At 48.4% G+C, this 21800-nt stretch overlaps 2 protein-coding genes across 3 annotated transcripts; both read right to left on the bottom strand.

Annotated features, from left to right (window-relative positions):
• Positions 1 to 391: 391 nt before the first annotated feature.
• On the bottom strand, positions 392 to 8257 carry trim37 (tripartite motif containing 37). 2 transcript variants are annotated; one of them, XM_052046471.1, is made up of 25 exons: positions 8043 to 8208; positions 7300 to 7383; positions 7124 to 7225; positions 6941 to 6981; positions 6734 to 6853; positions 6400 to 6487; positions 6192 to 6314; positions 5966 to 6089; positions 5296 to 5363; positions 5066 to 5190; positions 4771 to 4821; positions 4621 to 4702; positions 4424 to 4500; positions 4162 to 4341; positions 3736 to 3850; positions 3480 to 3656; positions 3277 to 3407; positions 3007 to 3089; positions 2412 to 2639; positions 1998 to 2330; positions 1762 to 1902; positions 1488 to 1626; positions 1305 to 1396; positions 1049 to 1156; positions 392 to 915 (listed from the first exon to the last, which is right to left on the bottom strand). In XM_052046471.1, the coding sequence occupies exons 2-25, from the start codon at positions 7318 to 7320 to the stop codon at positions 878 to 880; spliced, it is 2787 nt and encodes a 928-aa protein (XP_051902431.1). In that variant the 5' UTR covers positions 7321 to 7383; positions 8043 to 8208; the 3' UTR covers positions 392 to 877. The 2 variants fall into 2 exon arrangements, with proteins under 2 accessions (XP_051902431.1, XP_051902430.1); XM_052046470.1 differs by lacking the exon at positions 6941 to 6981 and having other exon boundaries at positions 2022 to 2330; positions 3277 to 3656; positions 6734 to 6899; positions 8043 to 8257.
• Positions 8258 to 9263: 1006 nt separating this feature from the next.
• castor2 (cytosolic arginine sensor for mTORC1 subunit 2) lies at positions 9264 to 17810 on the bottom strand. Its single transcript, XM_052046501.1, has 9 exons — positions 17459 to 17810; positions 15452 to 15522; positions 14829 to 15022; positions 14010 to 14142; positions 13791 to 13914; positions 13424 to 13534; positions 13249 to 13331; positions 13070 to 13164; positions 9264 to 12964 (listed from the first exon to the last, which is right to left on the bottom strand). Exons 1-9 carry the CDS (start codon positions 17569 to 17571, stop codon positions 12902 to 12904), a joined length of 987 nt encoding a protein of 328 aa, XP_051902461.1. The 5' UTR covers positions 17572 to 17810; the 3' UTR covers positions 9264 to 12901.
• Between the last annotated feature and the right edge of the window lie 3990 nt (positions 17811 to 21800).

The following is a 21800-nucleotide window of genomic DNA, read 5'->3' as shown; positions in this document are numbered from 1 at the left end:
CATGGTCGTTTTTTTTCGGGTCAAAAAAGCCTTACTATACATGGTCGTTTTTTTCACGTCAAAAACGCCTTCCTATACATGGTCGTTTTTTTCGACTCAAAAACGCCTTACTATACATGGTCGTTTTTATCGGCTAAAAACGCCTTACTATACATGGTGGTTTTTTTCACGTCAAAAACGCCTTACTATACATGGTCGTTTTTTTCGCGTCAAAAACGCCTTACTATACATGGTCGTTTTTTTCACGTCAAAAACGCCTTACTATACATGGTCGTTTTTTTCGGGTCAAAAAGCCTTACTATACATGGTCGTTTTTTTTCGGCTAAAAAAGCCTTACTATACGCCTTTGCGAGCCACCCCGCAACCTCACAGCATTGGTGAATAAATCAGATGATGCTAAAATTGCCTTTATTATGTGAAAAACAAGGATCAGTGCATTGGCAACAAACAAAAGGTCAAATTCACAATTCCAGGTGGTGGCGTTGTTTCCCGTGGCTCAATTCCAAACGAAACCAGCCCATTAGCAACAAGACGTGCACGCGTACCGCATCCTGGAAGTCCAAAATAACCACTCGGTGAGGGTCACGTCCTTCCACCACCAAATATGGCTCAGTGCACAAAAAGGGAATGGACGCTTGTAAAGTGCGCAAAAAGTCTTTTCTTTAGCAGCCCGAATGTCAGTTTCCGTGCATTCTAAAAGTGATGCTCACAGACGCTCTCCACGATGACGACGTTTACAGATGTAGAGCTTTTATGATTAAAAAAAAAAAAAACGATTTGATAAATCGAAATCATGCAGGCGAATGGAACAGTAATTTGGTGCAAAGATGGTAGCGATCGTGGAAAGTAGTTTGTTGCGGTGGGGGCGAGGGCTCCATCATCTGTCCGTCATGTCTTCTGAGAGCGACTCATCCCCTTGAAGGGTCAAAATCAAAGAAAGGGGTCAGCCTTTGACCAAATCTTTGTCATTTTGTCAAGAAACCGCGTTGGCGCCTCACTGATTTTGGCGCACCAAACGGCGTGGCCGGTGACTCGTTGCCACGGTTACCTGTGCAGGGGAGAATCGGGTTGTCGTAGCGAGAGTTGCCGCAGCGCGGAGCATCCTCGTCTTCGGTGTCGCTCTCGCTGCTCGTCGCCGGGACGGACGGCGCCGGTTCTACGAGGGAAAGAAAGAGGCGCTTCGAGTGGCTGCGGCCCAAGCTCCCAAATGCCCCCCCCCCCTGTTCTGTGGCTTCTTGTTTTTTTTTTCTAAGCAAGACACTTGAGCTCAGGAAGCATCAAAAGGAATTGGGATGAAAACTGACCTTCACTGGACTGCGTCTGCGCCGATGGTCCCTCGAGCAAGGAATGCTGGGAGTTTCCTGAGCTTTCCGATTCAGAGTGCGACACAGCTGCCCTGTGGAAAGCCGGCGGGGTGGGGTGGGGGGGGTGTCCGGTTGTGAAACTGCGACTCATTTTCCAATGGCGTTCCACAGTACTTGCCGCACCCCAGGTTCCTGCCGCCGCAGCCGTTGGGGGCCGGCAGGTAGCCGGATCCCACGGCGGAGAAGATGTCGTCGTCCCCGGGCCCCGCTGGCGCGTACGGCTGCGGCCGCTCGCCGGAGACCCGAGCGCCATCCGCCGCTCCTGCGGGGACACCGGAAAAGGACACGTTTGGCAACGTTAGACTCTGCCGGAGTGCCTCCCCCGCCCACCAATCGACGATTTCACACGATCAATATTGCACCAGCGCGACAATGCGCATTCTCCAAAACTACACACCGTCAGCGGCCTCTTTGAGATGCGGGTTGGGTTCCGCGGCCGCGTCCGCTCCTTCCGAGTCTTTCTCCGTCTGCTCGGGACTCCTCTGGTGACCCAGCGGGGCGTTGCTGCTTTCCAGGACGGACGGCGGGCATTTACGTCCTGGAAAGTGCCCCCCCCCAACCCGCCAAAAAACATGAGCGTGAAGTTCTCAGCCCCCATTGTTTGAATTTTGGCCTGTTTTACTGCCACTTCACCTACACTACTGTGGGACTTCTCACCGGGACGGCAAGGCCTGGAGCGAGCCGAGGCCACCCTGCCGAGCAGCGTCAGCTCACGGGGCTTGCGTCCGTCCGCCGACTCCGGGTCGGCGCGGTGCGAGGGCGCCCCGTCGGCCCCGAAGATTCCCGACGGGCCCGGTCTGACGTCGCCGGCCGCGCGGGCCTCCATCACCTGGCTCTTGACGTCGGACATCATGCTGCGCACCTCGGCCATCTGCGCCTTGAGGCGGACGAGCACCGCAGAGTCCGGGGGGGAGCGGCGCACCACCTGCGGACGGCGCTCCCGCTCTTTCCTGGAGGGTAGACCGGCTGGGGGGGCGACACGGAGAAACGGCGCTCGTTGGCTTTCGGCGTACGAGGGCCGCGTCCGGCCGGCGCCGCCGCGCACACCTTGGCCGTGTAGGAGGGACGCCGGATGCCGAGGCTGAAGGCCCCACAGGGACTCGGTGTCGTTGTGCTCCTTCAGATCCAGCAGCTGGATGAGGACGACGGGGTCGATGTCCAGGAGGCCGCCGCCGGTCGCGCCGTTGGCGGCCGAAGACGCCCCGCCTCCTCCGCCGGCGGCCCGGCCAATGGCGGAGCCGAGAAGTGCGGAACGCAGACAGGAGCCGGCGCCGCCTGAGGAGGAGGCGGAGGAGACGATAGTTTCTTTTTTATTTTTTTACATCTGCAAGAAGAGTCCTTTTTTCAGATCCGCGATAAGGCCTTTGAAGGACAAACTAAATCAATCATTTGGATAAAAAGCCATCGATGCCCGTTTCTATATGAGCTCATTGGAATGACTCATCTTCCTCCAACGCAAGTCAGCTGGCGAGTGAAAGGGGGGGGGCTTCTTCAGCACTGGCACCCAAAATAAAGCCCATGCAAGAGGCCTCGCAGCGGGGCAAGAGAGTTGATGAGTCACCATCTGGCGGGGGCTGTGGGAAGGGGGTGGGGGGGTCGCACTCACCTCCCCCCCCCTCTCCTTTCAAATTTGCGTCAGTACCTGAGGCTCCGTCCAAGTCGTCGGGAAGCTCCCCTTCCTCGGCGTCCAAGTTCCCGATGATGTCCACGTCGTTCTCGCCTGACCTGAACGAGCAGGCCACCATTTTGTGACTTTGGATATTGACAATACGGGCAATAAAAAAATAAAAGTTTGAAATATTGCGATTGGATTTCGGGCCGAAGCCAAAAGGCAGCAGAACCTTTCTGGGGAATTGACTTGGACTTTGGCAACGGCGGACATTTTAGGGTGCAGCGGCCGGACGGCACTCACATGGTCTCTTCATCGATGTCGTTCTCCTCGGTGTTGCTGGTGGCCGTGGAGCTGCCCGAGGTGCTGCTGCCGTCCAGCGGGTTGACCTCCTCCTCGGTCAGGCAGTCGGCCTCCAGGTCGCCGTCCGACAGCTGCCCAAGGACAAAAGGCAAAGTCAGGCAAAGTCTCTCGCCGCTCGCTCGCACACTTGCGCGCTTCCTCACGTTGGAGTCGTCGTGCGCGCCGCTCTGCTCGTCTCGGTCGCCGGCGTCGCCGCCGCTCTTGGCGGGGCGGGGGTTTCGTTGGGAAGCGGCACCGCCGCCCGCCACCGCCGCCGGCCTCGGGTCGGGGGGCGAGGAGCTGCGCGACGAGCGCTGGCGGAACACTTCGATGGCCAACCTCTGAGAGACGGCCCAGAAAAAAAAATAAAGTTTGCGCGTGTCACGGCGAGGAAGTAACTTTCATTCTCACGTGTCTTACCTCTTTGAGGTTGTTGATCTGCTGGACGTAGCCGCTCTGAGCCGATTCCAGCTGGCTGATGTACCAGTACTGGTCTCGGCACTTCTGGAAGAAAGTGGGCGATCGCACCTGGTATCTGAGCGCCACAAATCAAACAACAAACAATGTTATTGCGGCGCAAGCCGGCGGCACGCGGAGATTTTGCAGAGCGCCGTTTCGGGGGCAGGGGGGGTCCGACTTGCGTTAAAAGAATAAAAGTGTCAATGTCAACGTGTCATTTGAAGGCTTGGAATTAGCGTAGCGTCGTGGCTAACATCTGTTAGCTCGCCTATCGCGAGACGAAGTTTGTCTCTTAACTTCTCGATACTTTAAAAAGTGCCGCGCAAGCATATGGGAGGGGCGAAACCGAGGTGGCGCGGGGGGGGGGGGGGGGGGGGGGCGGCGTACCGTAGCACCAGCGTGTCCGTCTGCATGTTCAGGTAGCCCTCGCTGGCCAGCAGGTCCAGGCGGAAGAAGCGGTTGTAGCCCCAGCACTCGCCCACCTCAAAGTCGGAGGCAAACTCGCGGATGATGTTCTTGCTCGGGTCGCTGGAGGCCTGGTGGACCATCTCCACGCGGTACTCGTACCTGACGCGCACGAGCCCGGGCGGCCGTCACGGCAAGGCGACGGGGACGCCGGCGCGGGCGGAGGGCGAGCGGTCAGACTGACTTGGAGGTTTCGGGGAGTCCGGCCGACAACTCCAAGAAGACCGACAGGTAGTTTCCGCGAACCACGCCGTTGCCGTCCTGCAAGGACGCCGGCGCTCAAAGTCAACCGGGCGCCGTTTCGCTCGCAAAAGGCTTGGCCACGCCTCCTCCTTCATCAGGAGGGCGGGGCCAGGCAAGAAAGGAGTCGACGGAACTCACCGGGTAGACTTTGAGCCTCCAACAGAGTCCGGCGATCTGCAGAGGAGGGCTGTAGACCGGGTCGGCCCGCTGCCGCAGGGTGCTGCCAACACAAACCGAGAAGACCAGAGTTGCGTCCGAAGCGTCAACCACGACTCGGCTCGTCCGTACCTGAAGTTGACCAGAACAAACGTGCTGGAGTCGTACGCCGGAACCAGCTCGCTGAAAAACACCAAAGCGCAAAAGGAGAGGCGGTGAAATATTCCCTCCCGTCACTTCGCAGTGGTGTTCTGTTTGCTGAAAACACCACGAGAATCTCTCCAAGCCGTCGGCGCCTTTTTTTTTTTTTTTAAAGTTAAGTTTTTTAGTTTGTGCTCAGGCCCCCCATCTGTCCAGGAACTACCGCGAAGTGAATTTCGCAGCTTCCATTTGTGCAATGTCGCCATCTAGCGTTCGTGTCAAGTACCTGGTGAAGTCGGGCGGCACCGGCGTGGTGACGAAGGACTGCATGGGTTTCCTGTGGACTTGCTGGAACATGAGCAGGATCTCCGGACTTTTGGAGATCAGCTCGCTCTTACTGCACGAGTGGAGCTGGGGGGGGGGGGGGGGGGGGGGGGGGGCCAGCGCAAACAGACAAGATTACTTGGGGGTCACATCCGGCTTCATCGTGGTTAAAAGGCAAGGAAGGGCTCCAACCTGGTGCTCCACCTCCTGCAGGATGGACTCCAGCAGCTCCGTCTCCTGGGTCAAGGACGTCTTCTGGCCTGATGACGGACGAGGAGGAGGAGGAGGAGGAGAGTGTTGCTATTTTCAGAGCACTCGCGCATGAACACGGAAAGCCCGATGCGGAGACCGGATGACTGTGTAGGTGCGCGCGTGGGCTCGAGGACACGCCATCTGATTGCGGCAGCAAAATGGCCGGCCCTTAAAATCTGACTTATATTATTTGATTTATTATTAATTTTTTTTTTTTTTTTAACAGAGAAGCTGCTACGGCGCCAACCGTCGCCACGATCTGAAAAACACTCCAGCGAAACACGACTGCTTAGCGTCGTCTTCAAAAACCTTCAACTTGTTACACGTTGAGAGATATTCACGTGGACGTGACGTTTTTCCAGTCCAATAACTTGTACCGCGTCTTACCATTTATTTTACACTTGCTACTTCAAATGGTTCAAAATATATTTTGGAAGTCATAAATACAATGAGAACATTTTGCGCGTTGCTTTTTCTGATGCCTGACGAGTGTCAAAATATCATTTTTTTCTCCAAAATATCATTTTTGAAATCGCTGCGCACAGATTGTTCCTAATTACTAAAATTTTTTTTTAAAAAGCATCGGAACGAGGTGAGCCTGATGCCTTACCCATGAGCGTGATGAGTTTATTCTTCAGCTGGTTGTCCAGACGGGCGATCATCATTTCCACCGCGTTCCGGATTTCGCGGACCCGCTCGTCCTTGGCTCCCCGCACCGCCTCCACGTTCCTTTCCTGGCACGACAACAGCAACACTTTAGCGCCACCTGACGCACGTCGGCAGTACGACACGCATCCAACGAGCTCGGAGGCCAGAACAAGTGTCACGACGCTCACCACTTCCTGCACCAGGCTGATGAGCTCCATGAGGCGTCGCCGCAGCTTGGCCACCTCCTCTTTCACCTTGCTCACGTGCTGCTCGTAGATCTCCACCAGCGGCTTGAACGTGTGGCCGCCGTGCTGCACGAGCCCGCAAAGGCGGAATATGTCATCGTCACACAATCGGGACGAGGGGGGCTTTTTCGGGTAGGCAAGACTCTGTTACCATGCCGCCCCACAGAGCGCACTGGTGGCAGATGCATTTCTTGCACGTCCAACAGAAGACGCTCAACTTTTCGTGGTGGTTCTCACATCTGCAGGGGGGGCAGGGGGGGTATTTCATCAACTTAAAAAAGAAAAAGGAACGCCAAACAAAGCTTGATCCGTTCATATACAGGTATCATGACACAAAAAACGTATCGGTATCAAGGCCCAATCCCTGTGACGGTAAAGGTAAATACTGGCCTCTAGTGGCACCGCCCGGTACTGTTATTTTACCAAGCCCCAAAAAAGGAGGCGGCGCCCGCCAAAAAAGACGCATAAGAAGCCGAGCGGCTGACTTGTCTTTAATGTCGTTGTCCTCGTGCTTGGTGAGGCTGCACAGCTGCAACGTGTCCAGCTGCTGCGTCACCTCTTCGGCCCAGCGGCAGTTCACCAGCTCCCTCAGCTGGAGTGGAGCCCTGCATGCGGACACACGCGCAATTGGGACGCTCGGGCATCTGAAGTCTGGAGACATAATTGGACTTTTGAGGAAAGGGCGGTCTTACCGACAGTGTGGACACTGTGCTCGCTGCTCCGTCAGCCAGCGCTGTCAATACACACTTCAATGTTAACGCGTCGCCAAAACCCGCTGCGGTCGTACCTTGGCTTACAAGTAGGGACGGACCGATATCATTTTAAGATATCACTTGTAAGTCAAGACAGCACCGGAATAAAGCGTGTCCACGTACCCGTATGCAGCTGAAGCAGCAGAGCTTGGAGCAATGCGGGCACAGGCGAGCGTCCCTCAGCTTCTCCATGCAGATGAAGCAGCGGAACACTTCGGCGATGCTCTGCGCCCACCAAACAACAAACGGGAACATTTGAAAATGAGCCAGGCCCGGAATTCTGAGGCGGCAACACAAACCTCCACGCTTTGTTCGTCCATTTCCGCCAGTTTGAGTCCGCTGTCCACAAAGCCCGGCAAAAAATGAATAAATGTCGCCGAAGCCTAGAAATGAAACAAAACATTGTGAGAGAAGTATTCATTTATACTCGGGCTGTAACTGACAGTCATTCTAATTAATTCATCTGTCACAGTACCTCGTTTGATTACTGACGTGTTAAAAAAAAAATCTGTCAAAGTGTCGTTCATTTTCCAGAAGTAAAAGCAGATGTTTGCACATTTCATGGAAGACGACGCAAATCTGGTAACGTTTGCTGACGACAGGTTGAAATTCAGACGATTTCAGTTAAAAACGGCGGCTCATCTCAGATCAAAATAGTCGTCAATATAAACTGACAATCGGTTTGCTATCGATTCATCGTTACAACCCTTCATCTGCACGCAACGAAGCAGTACATGCAAATGAACATTTTATTTATAAAACAACACATACACAGATTGATGCAGTTTTGATGCTAGCCCGAGTAGGGGGATATGCTAGCTTTGCAGCGGTGTTGCTAACGTTGTGGCCGGTGTGAAGCTAAACATTTCTGGGCTTGTTGTATCGAAGAGTCTCACCGTTTGCGGGTACACGACACAGTTTTAACATCTATTCTGTCGGCGACGTTAACAACGGATGAAACGTGAGCGGTTGCGGGGGGATAAATAAATCATGAGAGGCAAGCTAGCTTCCTCCTGGCGTTCGCTGTCGTCGCCGAACTCACCTCCGAAAGACGACGTCGACGTCGTTACTCCCAGCTGACGAAACGACTTCTGCAAGAACGGCCGAGCAACATTGTCTTGTTCTGCACCAGGCGTCGTCCGACGTCCAAACATTGACGGAACGTCGCTCGTGAGACCCGGAATCGAGAAGCGTACCCGGACGACCGCTTGCCGCGGTTCAACCCCCCACGAATGGAAAAAGATCTGCAAGGTATCCGTAAAGGCCGTCCCTTCTTACGTGATGTCCAATCAGAACCCGGCATTTTCTTCTTCGTCTGTTAAATGTCGTTCCGTAGCTGACAAAGAACGCTTTCGCCGTTTTGTGGTCGTGATGAGCACAACAGTAAAAGATTCCAATCGAACTGTCTTTACTTTCCACTTTTACCCACTGCTGTGATTTTTCAATTTTATTGCTCATCTTTGTATTTTTTTTCTCTGTTGTTTTGATCCATCGATCTCTCAATCCATCCCTGTCATTTACGGCTATACTGTACAATAAAATTGTTCAATACTTTAACAAAATAACGATTTATGAATCTGTTAAATGTGTATGCAATCGTTAATTTTACATATTTTTAACATTTACGAAAAATATATATTTCTTGAGATAAATTAAATCTTTTTTTAAATGAATGAATAAAACCAACAAATACATTTAAATAAACTCAGTCATTTTGCATTCCGGAGACAAGCATGCAACATTGACCACACGGTGGCGCCGTTCAATCCCTCCTGTGAGTTGGCTGAAAGCATCTTAGAGCAAAAGGTGAGAAACGCAACCAAGCCAGCTGCTCGCCACAGGATTTGACCCCTTGGTCCCCCCCCCCACCCTGTGGCGCAGCATGAGGAGGACTCCACTGTGAACGTAGCTGGGCTTGCATAGTTTTCTTTGTAAAATAAGGCCAAGGTCTTTCCACGCTACCCTTTAACCCTTTTTTTTTTACCAGCATGTACTTAACAGCCAACACTTGGAAGAAATCCGTGCTTCCACTTCAGGAGAAGGGTGACACAGTGGACGACTGGTTGGCAAGTGCACCTCACAATACAGAGGTTGTGGGTTTGAATCCGGTTTCCTCCTACATTCAAAAATTAACGCACACACACACAAATAAGCTTCAAGTCCCCCCCAAAATCACACTGGGGGGTGATTTGGGGGCCAAAATCACCCCCCCCCAATCAATGTAAATCAGTAGAAATTTTCTTTTGAGTTTTAACACTGACAATTTTTATTTTTTTAATTGACTAGTCGAATCTGAAAGGTGAAGAAACTAACAACAACAACAAGCAAGAAATACATTTCTGTTATCAGCAAATGCTTAAAACCAAGAGACAACTCCCGTTCTTGCTCACCAGTACAGCAGGCCGTTTTTTTTTTTTCTCTGGGTGGGTGGTGAGGCTAACCTGCATTAAAGTGCAGACGACTGGTTGAGGGATTCTCAGGGAGGCGGAGTTTCATAGATCGGAAAATAGACACGGAGGGTGACTTTCCTTCGCGTGTTAGCTTATCGTTATGTCGTCATTATATATTCTCGTCACAAAAGTGGCTCAGTAATACATTATGGAAAAAAAAAAACCCCAAACATGTCAACACTGGGAGCAATGACAAGTGTCACCGCTAATGCTAACACTTTCTCTGCGTTCTTGGCGGAAAACAAAATGGTGGGGAAAAAAAAAGTGTTGAAGTAAAGCAATTATTTGTAATAATTTGGCAAAGACAAAATATAAAATGTGGTAGAATCATTTCAAGTTTGGAAGTGCTCGTAGCCAATACTAGGTAAACTTATTTTTTGGGTACTAGGTTTGTGGTTAATGAGTTACTTATGAATTTGTTTGCTTTAAATTTAATTATTCAGCAGCTTCAGCTAGTTTCATTGGCTACGCTAATTGTTTCTTTGTTTTGAATTCATCCATCCAGCCATCATCAGAGCCGCTTATCCTTACGAGAAAAAAAAAAAAGCTAACTTATTATTTTTGATTAAATCGTGGAAAGTTTTGAGATGCTAGTAAGTAAATCTCGGCTTTCCTTTAAGCACCCCTCATTCTTACAACAGAGACTCAACAAGTGTAATTTACGTAACAATTTTAGGAGGCTAAGCTTTGTGCATTAAGCCAAGCTAATCGTTTCCTTGTACGCACGTCACTTTTTAAGAGTGAATTCAATTTTTGCAAGAAAATAACTATGCGCAAATGACTTATGACATTTGCAACTTGCTAAATCCTGATAGGCAGAATTTTGGGCTCGATTATAAAAAACAAAAATGTTAAAAAAAAAACAATTTCAAAAGTAAACAACTGAATATAATTTGATGAAAATGGTTAACTGTGGAGGTGTGAGTAGCTAAAGCGAGGCTAATTTGTTGCATTAGGCAATGATAATCATTTTTTTGCGTAGTAGTCAGCGAGAAAATAAGGACAAGTTAAGCTAAGCTAATTTGTTTCTTGGTCGTAGCCTCATATTAACAGAGAATTGTAATTTTTTTCCACAACTTCCGCAAAGACATATAAAACCATTTTTAGCAAGTCTCGCTAGTTTTGTGACTTGCTAATTTGTTTATTGGTCCAAGATGATTTTTTTTTGTTTTTGCGGGGGGAGGGGGGAATCATAAATACAATTTATGGATGACACAATAGACTCGCTAAATCATTTTCTGTTACATTTGGGGGTAAGATTATATAATTTAAAAAAAATCTAAATAATGGCAAACTACTGATTATATTTTCGTCGCAAATTTAGTGTGCCCCATACAAAGCCCGTCGAATTTTAAAAGTGAATTCCGCCGTTTTGCATCAACAAGGAGAACATTTGAAAATTTACTCACGAAATTTATAGCAGCTTATGCCAGTTTCACGATTTAGGATGAGTAAATTGCTTCCTGGTCCATTTTTTTGTGTAACCTGCGAGAGAAAAAAAAACAAAAAACAAAACAAAACGTAACAAAAAACAAAAGATCTACAATATTTTCAAATTGCAAAATTGTAAGATCTAAAATCTACGGCATTGTCATCCATGCATTATGTGAATCCGCTGCTCCTTACGAGGGCCGCGGGTGTGCCGGAGCTTATCCCAGCAGTATTCGGGCGGTAGGCGGGGGACACCCTGAACCGGTTTGCCAGAGACAAACAACCATTCATTCGCGTTTACAATCACACCTTGGAGCGGTCAATCAACCTACCAAGCGTGTTTTTGGAATGCGGGAGGGAACCCACGCAGGCACGGGCAAAACAATACAAAATCCGCCCAGGAAGGCCGGGGTCGGATTCGAACCCGCGACCTCTGCACTGTGAGGCTTACTACCGTTAAAAAAATTGTCAAAGCTGATTTTTTGGGACTTAAGAACAAAAACACCCAAAAACAATTGAGTTGTCAAATTCTTCCACACTGTATCGAAGTTGAGCGCCCTCGTCAAAGGTCAAAACCAGCGACGGCGCACACAACATAAAATAGAATCACGTTAGTAGCCAAATCAAGCTCTTTGGGTTACTGGCGAGAAAAGAGACTAAGTTGAACTTAGTTATGACATTTTAGTTTGACATCTGAAACTGATTGTTAGAGAGAATTTGGCCTTGAGATAAATCGCACGCTAGTGATTCAATTTTCAAATTTTACTGGAACGCATCTCTCCTGCCCTGCTCACAAATCAAGAGGGCTCACAAAAGAACAACGTTAAGCATTCAGTGAATAAAAGTCTCTGCCCAAATGACAGATCGCAGGATCGCGAAAGAAAACCCAAATAAAATTTGATGCTTTTTTTTCCCCCCTCCCCTTTTACGAATTCTTGAACGATATTTGAGAGCTAACCAGTGATTACGACGACAGGTATATGAAGTGAAAAGGCAAGAGTCCCAAACATTCAGTCGGTACAAAAGATTTCAACGTAAAGTTAGCAATGTCCGATTGGGGGCGAGGCCAACATATTTGAAGAAATATGCTGCTAATATTGGGTATTGTAACGTTATAAGCGGGGGAAAAAAAAAGATTCTTTTCCGCTTCGCTATCAAGTAGTCAACAAACTATCCATGCTACATATCCACCGTCGATAGCATATGGACTTGAAATCAAAATCCTTCGAACGGTGGGAGAGAAGCGAGTGTGAGCGCTATGACAAAAAAAAAAAAAAAAAAGAAAGGAAAAAAAAAACTCCTTTTCCAGATGGATCGACAACTTCACGTTAACGGCGGCGAACGCAGCGCGGCCTCAGATTGCACAACAAAAGGCATCATCACTTTAGGCATTCAAATGAAAAGAAAAATCGTGTCTTGGCACCGACGAAAACTACTGAAAAAGAAGGGAGAAAAAAACAAACAAACAAACAAACAAACAAACAAACTCCCCCCCAAAAGTAATAAAAGAAATAACCCAAAATAAATAAAAAAAAGAATAACAAAAAGAATAACAAAACAAAACAAAGTGAGGAAATAAAACAGCTAGAAATGTTTGTGGTGAAAAAAAAAAATGAATTTAAGACAAAAATAACACTCCCTCGAAAAATCTGAAATTGTGAAAAAACAAAACAAGTAATAGAAAAAAAAAAAGTATGGAAAAAAGCTTGTCGAAATAATTCTTACGCGAGTACATTCATCATCCTTCCAGTCGGGGGATTTTGTAACGAACACAGTAGGTGCAATTGGTGAAGTGGGAATAACTATTGGGGCGGGGCCAGCGGGAGGGCGGGGCCAGAGGGAAAGGGGTTGGGGGAGCAGCTGGCACGGAAAGGAAAAAGGGGAGGAGCTACGGAAAAATGGCTGCGCGACAAAATCCCCTCTGCACTTTGCGCCTCACTCCAAGCTGATCCACGGCGGTTCGCTAATTAGCTCTCGGCAGTTTTTGGAAACGCTCACCCTCCCCCCCCCCCCGTCCTCGCTACGCCAGGTTACTCTCGCTCCTCAGGGCTCCAATCACACTCTGGATGTTTTCCTCAGGAACCTGCAGAAGATGGATGCCACACTTGCTTTTGTGTTCATTTCAAAAGATCAAATTCACTTCCAAAAAAATAAAAAATAAAAAACGAAAACGGCGCAAGGCGCCTACCAGGGCGTGGTCAAACTTGAAGGTGCTAATGTAGTAGGCGGGAATGTCGGCGGTTGCCAGGGGTTCCGATATCTGAGCCACGATGCCGCATTCGTCTGCCGGAATACAGAAAATGCAACCCGATAAAAGACGCGAGGACGAACACGGACGGCGCTGGCTCGGAAAGCGAACAGACTCACCAAATCCTAAAGGTTGCCCCCCGATTCGAACCATTTTCCAGAGCTCTCCGGAAGCGCTGGTGAAGAGGACGTTGTTTGGGAACCTGCGGAGAGCGGTGGCCAATTAGCCAGCTCGGAGCGGTAAGGGGGGGGGGGGGTCAAACTCGCCATCACCGTCGCGAACCCTGCCGCTCACCTTTGCGTCGTCTGTTCGTCCATGACCAGCGAAATGTAGCCTTCGATGAGGGAGAAGGAGAAGAAGCGAATGTGACTGGCGTCCTCGCCGCCGGCGCCCGATTCTTTCGACCTATAAGGACGCCGCCAAAACAAATGAGAGCAATTCAAAGCTAAATGACAGTAAAACCCTCACAACCGTAAAGACCAAAACGCGACTCGGTGCCCAAGAGCTTCACTCTAAAAACTTGACATGAGCTAACCCGGATCCAACATGACCTCGTGAACTCTAACCCCTTCAAAGGTCACCTGGAAAAGCCATGGCCGAAGGCCAATAGAAACGGAAAGCCCCCCGAAACCTCCAACCCTTGTCCCTGGGCCCAGCTTACCCTCCAGAGTAGAACATGACATCCATGAGCAGGGTGGCGACAGAGGGAAGCGTGTCCGGATCCAGACTGGTCACGCAGAACATGTTACTGGGACTGGAGAGCGGGTGGATGATTGGGCGCGGCGCTGGAGGGGGCGGGGGGGGGTTAGGGTCCGAAAATCTTTGGTGAGAAGCGAGCGCAACAAATGGGACGGAAGCTCCGCGGTTGTTCTTCACATACCGAGTTTGGGTTTGACAAAACCGTTGGTGACCCCCAGGTGGTGGGCGGCAACCGTCTCCCCGTTGACCACCCGCAGTAACGTGAACTCCGAAGACAGCGTGTGCATGACCATGGGCAGGTCTCGTTCTCGGACCTGCGGATTAAAAACGGCCCCCCCACCCCCGTCAGTCCGAGGTTCCCGGCGCTCGGTCATGTCTGGCTGACTTCAGGGTACGGTACGGCAAGACTTGATCATCCGGATCATACATCCGGACACGCCAGAATCCAAAACCGGCAGATGTCCCGAGACCCACCATTCCAGGAGCGAGCTCTTGAGCCGCTTTCACGTAACAGATTGTCAACATTGACGCCATTTTTTTTCCTCCTCCGGCGCCAGAGCCGCTCGGCACAATTTATTTTTTTTACCCCCCACTCCAGATCGAGAGGAGCCAGATGAAGCGGCTTGGGCATCTGATTCGGATGCCTCCTCAGCGCCTCCCCGGTGAGGTGTTCCGGGCATGTCCCACCGGGAGGAGACCCCCGAGGAAGACCCAGGACACGCTGGAGAGACTATGTCACCCAGCTGGCCTGGGAACGTCTCGGGATCTCGGGGAGAGCTGGAAGAAGTAGCTAGGGAGAGGGAAGTCTGGGCTTCCCTGCTAAAGCTGTTGCCCCCGCGACCCGGCCCTGGATAAGCGGTAGATGATGGATGGACCCCCCCCCCCCCTTGCATCCCCCAGCAGTGCAATCACCGTGACACATTCCCATTTATATATTGTCCTAAATTCTCCTGAAAAGTTCCCAATTCCGCAAATCTCCCACCTAGCCCCGCCCACTCACCAGGATGAAGTCAGTCTGATAGGTGGACAGCATGAAAACGGAGATGTTGTGGTCGGCCAACGGCGCAATGACCGATTTGGCGATCTTGGTGACGCCAATGGGCTGCGAGTTGGAAGCGTTTCCGCCTCCCGACACCACGTTGAGCGCCAGCCACGTGGCCTCAGCGACGCTGATGTGCTCCGACTCGGGCAGCTCTGTGGGGAGGACAAAAAATCAAGACCGCGTTCTGGACCTGGCGCAACGCAACAGCCAATTTATGGTTCAAGCGAAGACGGTTTTTTGGGCCGCAGGAAACTGAGACTTTTTTTGTCATGTTATGATACATTTGCGGACCCCAAGTTCGGGCTACCCCGTTTGACTGGTCTAAAAGCCGACGGCAATTCAGGCTTATCAAGCCCCCCAAAAAGAAAAAAAAGCTACAACTCTCTGGTCTCCGGGGAAACCGAAGAGTTTTGGTCAGGTGCGCGACCACGCGGATTCACTCACTGAAGAGAGTGGCCCGGCCACCATTAGCGACAAAGTGTGTTCAAACATTGGCCGCCCAGAGAGACGCCGCGACCTTCGTTACACAACGCGGTCGGGCGATGATGTCACTGTTGCCGCGGAGACACGGCGAGGCTCACCTTTAAAGCCCTCCTCGTCCACGATGATGGTGTAGTCCTCCGGCGTCTCCGTCAGGCTGAAGAACTTGCACCTGAGCGGTGGGAGACGCAACCAATAAAATATGCAACATGTGAGCCTACGCGGCAGGCCGGCGACGACAACTAATTTCCCCGAAACGGCTAAAAGACCGGCAGGCGAATGAATTCAGGTCACGATTTCCCTTCCGAGCGTTAAAGGGAGGCAAGAACACGTTGGGATTTCCTCATCTTTGAACTACGGGTTGAAGACATCTCAAATTGTTTTTGTTCTTCTGAGGCCCGCTTTAATGAGGGCGTTCGATTCCCGCTAACGAGCTAATTGAACTTCGGCATTAGTCGAATTCCCAGGTCATGTAAGGAACTTCACAAGGACTCATTGACAGAGTCTTGTTGTTGTTGTTGTTGCCGCTGAACTCTGAGTGACCCGGGAACATTAATTACATCAAATATTTGTTGACTGAGGGAGGCCAGAAGGCCTGGGGGTGGGGGTGGGCTGGGGGTGATTTAGGATGACGCCCACACAGGCAGGACAATAGTTGTTTTCGAAAAAAATGAACTATTTAGCATTTTGCTGCGGTTTTACAGCATTAAAGACCTGACGAGCAAACAAAGACAAAAGTATGCTAGCAGATACGGCTAACAAAAGGGTAGCAAGATGCCACTTCAGCGAGAGAATTAAATCCTTTAAAAAAAAAAACGCAACACTTTTTTCCAAGTTTAGAAGCAATTTTTTTCTGAAGTCACAATCTTAAAAAGAACTGTCCTTCAAAAATGTGTGTGATTTTTTTTTTCTTCAAGAACTTTACATTTTAATTGAATATTTTTTTCCTGAGGATAAAAAGTTGTAATCTTTCAAGAAAGAGGACTGTCATTAAAAAAAAAATTGTATGACAATTCAAAAAGTCTAAATATTCAGAGAATATCCGTGTTTGGAAATCTGAGGTTAATAAAAACTTTTAAGTTGAATTTTGAGAAAACAATCGTGTTAAAATCTGATGCTTGTTACAATTTCTTTTTAGCTGACTGTCAAGCTAGCACGGTCAAAAACATGGCATGTATTTATTTTTACTTTTAAGGTAAGACGACACGAGATCGCACTTAAACAGAATCCCCCCCCGCCCCCATTTGTTTGCCTTACATCATAATAAAATTGTGTTTTTGCTCGTTTTCCCAAAATGTTCAAACATGACTCAGGCAATATGCAGTTAGGCTAACGAGTTTGAACTTCTTGTATTTCATAGTCTATTTTTATTTTAGATTTTTTTACCTCATTAAAGTAGTTGTGTAAGTACTTCTGGCAGTGCAAGAGTACTGAGGTACAAAGTGTGAGTACTTTTCACCACCGATAATATTGCCTGTACGATTAATGAAAATTTGGCGAAGGCAACTGTTCCGACTTGTGAAGAGGAGACCATTTCGACTTCGCATTCGTTCCTATAGGAAAAATAGAAATGTGTCAAGAATGAATCATTTGAGAGGAGATGCGTGCTTGGGAGAGGCTTTGGCGAGCTCACGCGGTGCGTTTAGGGGAACTTAACCTGCTTAAGGCTCACATTAATCACAGACCGGCGACGAAAACAAGTGCAAAGGCCTCTCCTCGCACGACGATATTCTCGTTACCGAGCTCCAACGCCGGTCCTTGAATGCAACGCACCAGCAATAATGCCACTTTTGACGCTTTAATAACGGAGTTTGGACGCGAACGGGCCCAGTAAAAGCCAGTCATATACGTCGATCCGCACGCCGGATTGGCGTCAACCCAGCTATGGGTGGCAGAAATCTCACAAAGGCCCAAGAAAAGCGGCGCTGGATCGATCAAACACACAAACACGCACAAATACACATTTAAACAGCATTACGGTGCGTTCGTGGCGCCTCGGGAAACTAGCAGCACACAGTGAAAAAACGACGGTCATTTGAAGCTAGCTGCCTTTAAAGTCCAACATTAACGTGCAGGGTTGGCGGCGTGAAGGAGAGGAATGCACGTACCTGGTTTTGGAGGCCAGGAAGGCGAGTTTGATTAATCCGTGAGTGCACATTTGGATACCTTCCTTCTCTATACTCGCCACTTTCAAGCTGTGCTCTAGAATGTGAAGCTCCATCTTCTACGTCTTCTCATTGGAAAGGGGGCGGCTACAGAAAAACAAACTTACAAAAATAACCAGAAAGCTACGTACTTGTAAATAACAAGGTTATTAATAAATACATAGGTGCTCCATCCTAAAGTGGTCTTAAAAGGAAAATGAGGAAAAGGAGAGGGAGAGAGATAGACAGAGAGAAAGAGAAGCAGAGGGGGAAGAAAGCAAGAGGTAAAAAAAAAAACTGACCTCCTTCAAGATGGAGACGAAACGCTCGATTCCGGTTGTCCGGTTTACAAAATAAAACAAGACTGCTGTCACGTTAAAAAAAACAACAAGTTCACCTATCTTAATACAATATTTTCTTTATAACTCTACTATGGAATGGATATGTTTATTTAATGTGTTTCGAATAATCAACTAAAAGTAGCTAAATATTTATTTAAAAAATGATAATTGCACTACTATCAAGACTTAGTTTTCAACATTAAAATTATATCTATAGATATATTCTCACAATATTTTCAATGAAATGTAAACTGGTCTGCATATTGTACAAATGTATATATAATTTTATTCAACAGAGAAAAAATTGAAATCCAACTTAATATACTATTTTTCAATTTCTGAAGTTATATATTTATTGATGTCATTTCAATTAAAAATGGATAATACTTCAGTTCATATCATTTTTAAAATGTTGTACCTATATTTTACTGCCAGCATATATTTAGTTGAATAATAAGGAAATCTTAATATACGTAAATACAGTATCTGTCTAATCTATTTAGAGAAATATAACCACATTTAATGACATTTACAATGTTAAACGAAACACTGAAAATACTCAATACAAACCTAAGTTCATTTAAAAATGTATTAGAATCATCCTGAATTTCACGTTTAAAATGAAACATTGTTGTACTAATTCTTAAAGGAATACTAGTAGACGGCTTCATATGAATCATCGCGTTGGCAAAAATAAATAAATAAATAAACAAATCTCAAATTGCTCTCATTTTGAAGGCAGGACAGTCAAAACGGAAGCTGCTTCTTACCTGCTTCCGGCAGCTTGTCACAGGTCCTGGATGGAGCGGCAGAGACGGCAGCTCACTGCCTCCCTGCCTGCCGCTCGTGTTTGCTCTCCAACTGGAATAGTCAGCAGCTGCTCTCAGCGAAACAATCTGCCATTCAGACAGACTCGGGCGGGGCTTCAGCCATCCTAGGGGGTTGATGGGAAGTGTTGTTGTTGTTGTTGTGCATTTTGTCATATCATGGTCCGCCTGGGGTCGCTCGTGTGCTTGTGCAAAGTTTCTTGGCACTCTGGGACCTAAAAAGGGCCACAGCGGAATACTTGACAATAATCGACCAGCGTAAAATCACAGTGTGGAGCCAGCAAAAAAAACAGAACTTTACCACGGGTGTTGCCCTTCTTATCTCCTCTTGCAAAATACCAAACAAGATTCAGCTGTGAAAACGTAAAAGCTTCCACGACCATATATCAAAGTTGCAACTTCAACATTTGATTGTTTTGTCATCTGTTGCATGTTTTCCCTCAATTTCCGGTCGCAAAACCTTACATTAGCGTAAGTCCTTCCTCCAAAGCTGATGGCTGGCCATTTCCTCACAAGCGCAAATTCAAAGTTGCTCAGGGCAGACCCAGAAATGGCAGAAAACGCCACTTCTCCACAGGGTTGATTGGTGGCCATTTCAACACCGGCTTTCTACTCCTGTACATGTATTTGGTTACGGTTTGGAACTCCACCGCTAGAGGGTGCCAAATCTCAGACATAAATACTTGGTGCAAACGGAACAAGTCCACTTTTAATTTTTTTGTGTGACCAAAATATCATTTGACATAGTGCATTGACATCATAACTCATACAAACATTCGACAAACCAACAAAGTCACACATGCAGCCAGACAAGTACAAATGGAGTCCAGAAGAAAGCATTGCAATCATTGGAGCATTCAGTTTGAACTCCCCCCCCCCCCCCCCCTAATACAGAAAACAGTATCAAACATGAGGTCATCTCATGACAAAAACAAGGACCGGCGCATGCATGTTTTGTTGTTGTTGCCGTTTTCTTTATCGGAATATCGATTTGCATACAAAGGCTGACGGCTGACAAAAATCACATCGTCACTTCAAGTCGGTCGGAGCGAACGAGATGGCGATGATCAAGATCAACAGAACGTGAGGGAAGCACAAATAATTATAATCATAACCATAATCAACACTTTGCCGACAAAAAGGAGGCTTCGTAAAGGTTGAATAACAGGGGAGTCAAACAGGCATTTCAAATCAAGTCAATACATTAAAAGTAAAAATAAAACAAATAAAAATTCACTGCATACAATCGCGAGTGTGACTGGTTGTTGTGTGCGCCCTGCGATTGGCTGGCAACCGTTTCAGGATCCCCAAAGACACGGCTGGGTGGGCTGAAGCGCGCCTGCCACCCTCCTGAGGAGAAGCCGATCAGATAATCGATGGATGACGAAATACAGCAACCATCAAAGACAATTCAAACTGAGAACTTGAAAATTTAACTGGGCGGGGGGGGGAAATCAATACAATTAAAATATAGTTCAATGAAGAGAGAGACATTTGAATTAAATAACATGCAATTAAAACACAACCCCCCCCAAATAAATTAAAATATAAAACTCAAGAATATAAAATAAAACAAAAAAATTAAACAGAAAATAATATATATATATGTTTAGTTTTTCTCACAGTAAGTCTCCCGACTGGTACTGTTGCTGTTGCTTGCGCATCTCATGTGTGGAAAAACAATCAAATCCAACGAAGCGGACGAAGGCAGGAAGAGGGTGAGGGGGCCTCGAAATGCCGACATCAACCAAGCACTGAGGTGCACATTCTCACACCGCCGGGTGTGGCGAATACATTCGGGGAGAAATTGCGAAATCACAGCCGTAACAGGCGACCTGCCGTTGACCGACGACGGAAAATTGCTCGGGGGCCGGGGGGGGGGGAACCCAAAAAACACACAGACGCCTTTCCGGGAAGTGTTTCGTGCATATGCGTTGCCCTTCGTCGTCTTGGGCTCTGGTCCCACTAAAATCTGACCAGGTCAACTTCCTCCAACCCCCGCCTAGCTCTGTGGTGGTTTGAATGGAAAGAATTCAAATGACGGGTTTTACAGGGCACTGTGAAAGGGAACGTTACGATAGCGCCCCCTTAGGGCCGAAAATTGCCACTTTTGCTCCATATGCTGTTTGAAAATATGAAAGGGGGGGGGGGGGGGTGGTACAGGGGCTTTGTACGGGCCGCTGACGGGAGCGCCCAGTTAACTTGGCCCCCCCACATCTGAACTGTTGAGGTGAGCATGAAATTGTTCCCTTTGCATTGGGGGAGGGGGGGGGTCGACATGAAAACCAAAAAGCGACAATGCTTCCCAAGAGCTTTACATCTCAATTCGTCTTCCGGCGCCGTTTCTCTGCTCAAACAACGTCGAGAAGAGCCTGTAAACAAGACGCGCTTTTTTTTTTTGTTAGCATCGTCCAACCCGTGAGACGTCAACTTCAATTGGCGGCCATGTTTTCGTCCGTCGAGCCCCAAAGTGCTATTTGAGGAAAAAATTGCGAGGTCAAACCGAGTCCCGCGCACAGACGGAAGAAAGGGGTCCCAAATGTTTCAATTTTACAGCCCCAGCCTCTTCAGTCACGGCTTGGTATACCCCCCCCCCCCCCCAAAAAAAAAGTCGTAAAAATGGCCGACTCGGCTTCGCGTTGCTAGCCATTTGCATTGTAGCGATTCACAAGTGCTTTCAATGCAAAACAAGGGGTGGGAGTGGCAGAAAATTGACCCGACGACTTTGTCCCCCGGATTAACAACAACCGCCTACAACTAGACAAGTTTCATTTTTTGTCGCTGGCATTTATACAGACAGTTTGGACAGGCAGCGCGAGAAAAGGGCCCTTGCTATATCAAAAACCCTCGAGTCACTTTTGCACGGGGGCACACCCAAAAGACTTTGGAGTCCCGGACGCTTACTTTTGATCCGTCGAGAGAGGAAAGTTACCCGGTACTCGACGCCACGAAGGGGGAGCGGGGAAGAAGATTGGAAATGGGACGCAGGCGTCGAGCGGGGGTGTGCGGATCCCCTCCGACGGCTCCCGACGGCCGGATGAGGACATTCAGTCGTTGAGCGAGCCGGGTAATTCGTTGGTCAGGGTGTGCCAGCGCTCGATTTTCTTGTCCTTGTTCTTGAGGCAGTCGAACCAGTGC

Source organism: Hippocampus zosterae, chromosome 16 (assembly GCF_025434085.1).
Source record: "Hippocampus zosterae strain Florida chromosome 16, ASM2543408v3, whole genome shotgun sequence".
Lineage (NCBI taxonomy): Eukaryota > Metazoa > Chordata > Actinopteri > Syngnathiformes > Syngnathidae > Hippocampus > Hippocampus zosterae.
Note: the sequence above shows the minus strand (reverse complement) of the source record. Positions and strands in the feature narration are given on the sequence as shown.

Excerpts from the sequence above, each read along its gene's own strand:
- trim37 (XM_052046470.1), bottom strand. The coding sequence starts at position 8,154 with ATGTTTGGACGTCGGACGACGCCTGGTGCAGAACAAGACAATGTTGCT. Across the intron at positions 3,657-3,735 it reads AGATCAACAACCTCAAAGAG|AGGTTGGCCATCGAAGTGTT; the intron begins GTAAGACACGTG and ends GCCGTCTCTCAG. Across the intron at positions 2,331-2,411 it reads GTCCCTCCTACACGGCCAAG|CCGGTCTACCCTCCAGGAAA; the intron begins GTGTGCGCGGCG and ends TCGCCCCCCCAG.
- castor2 (XM_052046501.1), bottom strand. The coding sequence starts at position 17,571 with ATGGAGCTTCACATTCTAGAGCACAGCTTGAAAGTGGCGAGTATAGAG. Across the intron at positions 13,165-13,248 it reads GGGGCAACCTTTAGGATTTG|ACGAATGCGGCATCGTGGCT; the intron begins GTGAGTCTGTTC and ends GTATTCCGGCAG. Across the intron at positions 12,965-13,069 it reads TCAAGTTTGACCACGCCCTG|GTTCCTGAGGAAAACATCCA; the intron begins GTAGGCGCCTTG and ends CATCTTCTGCAG.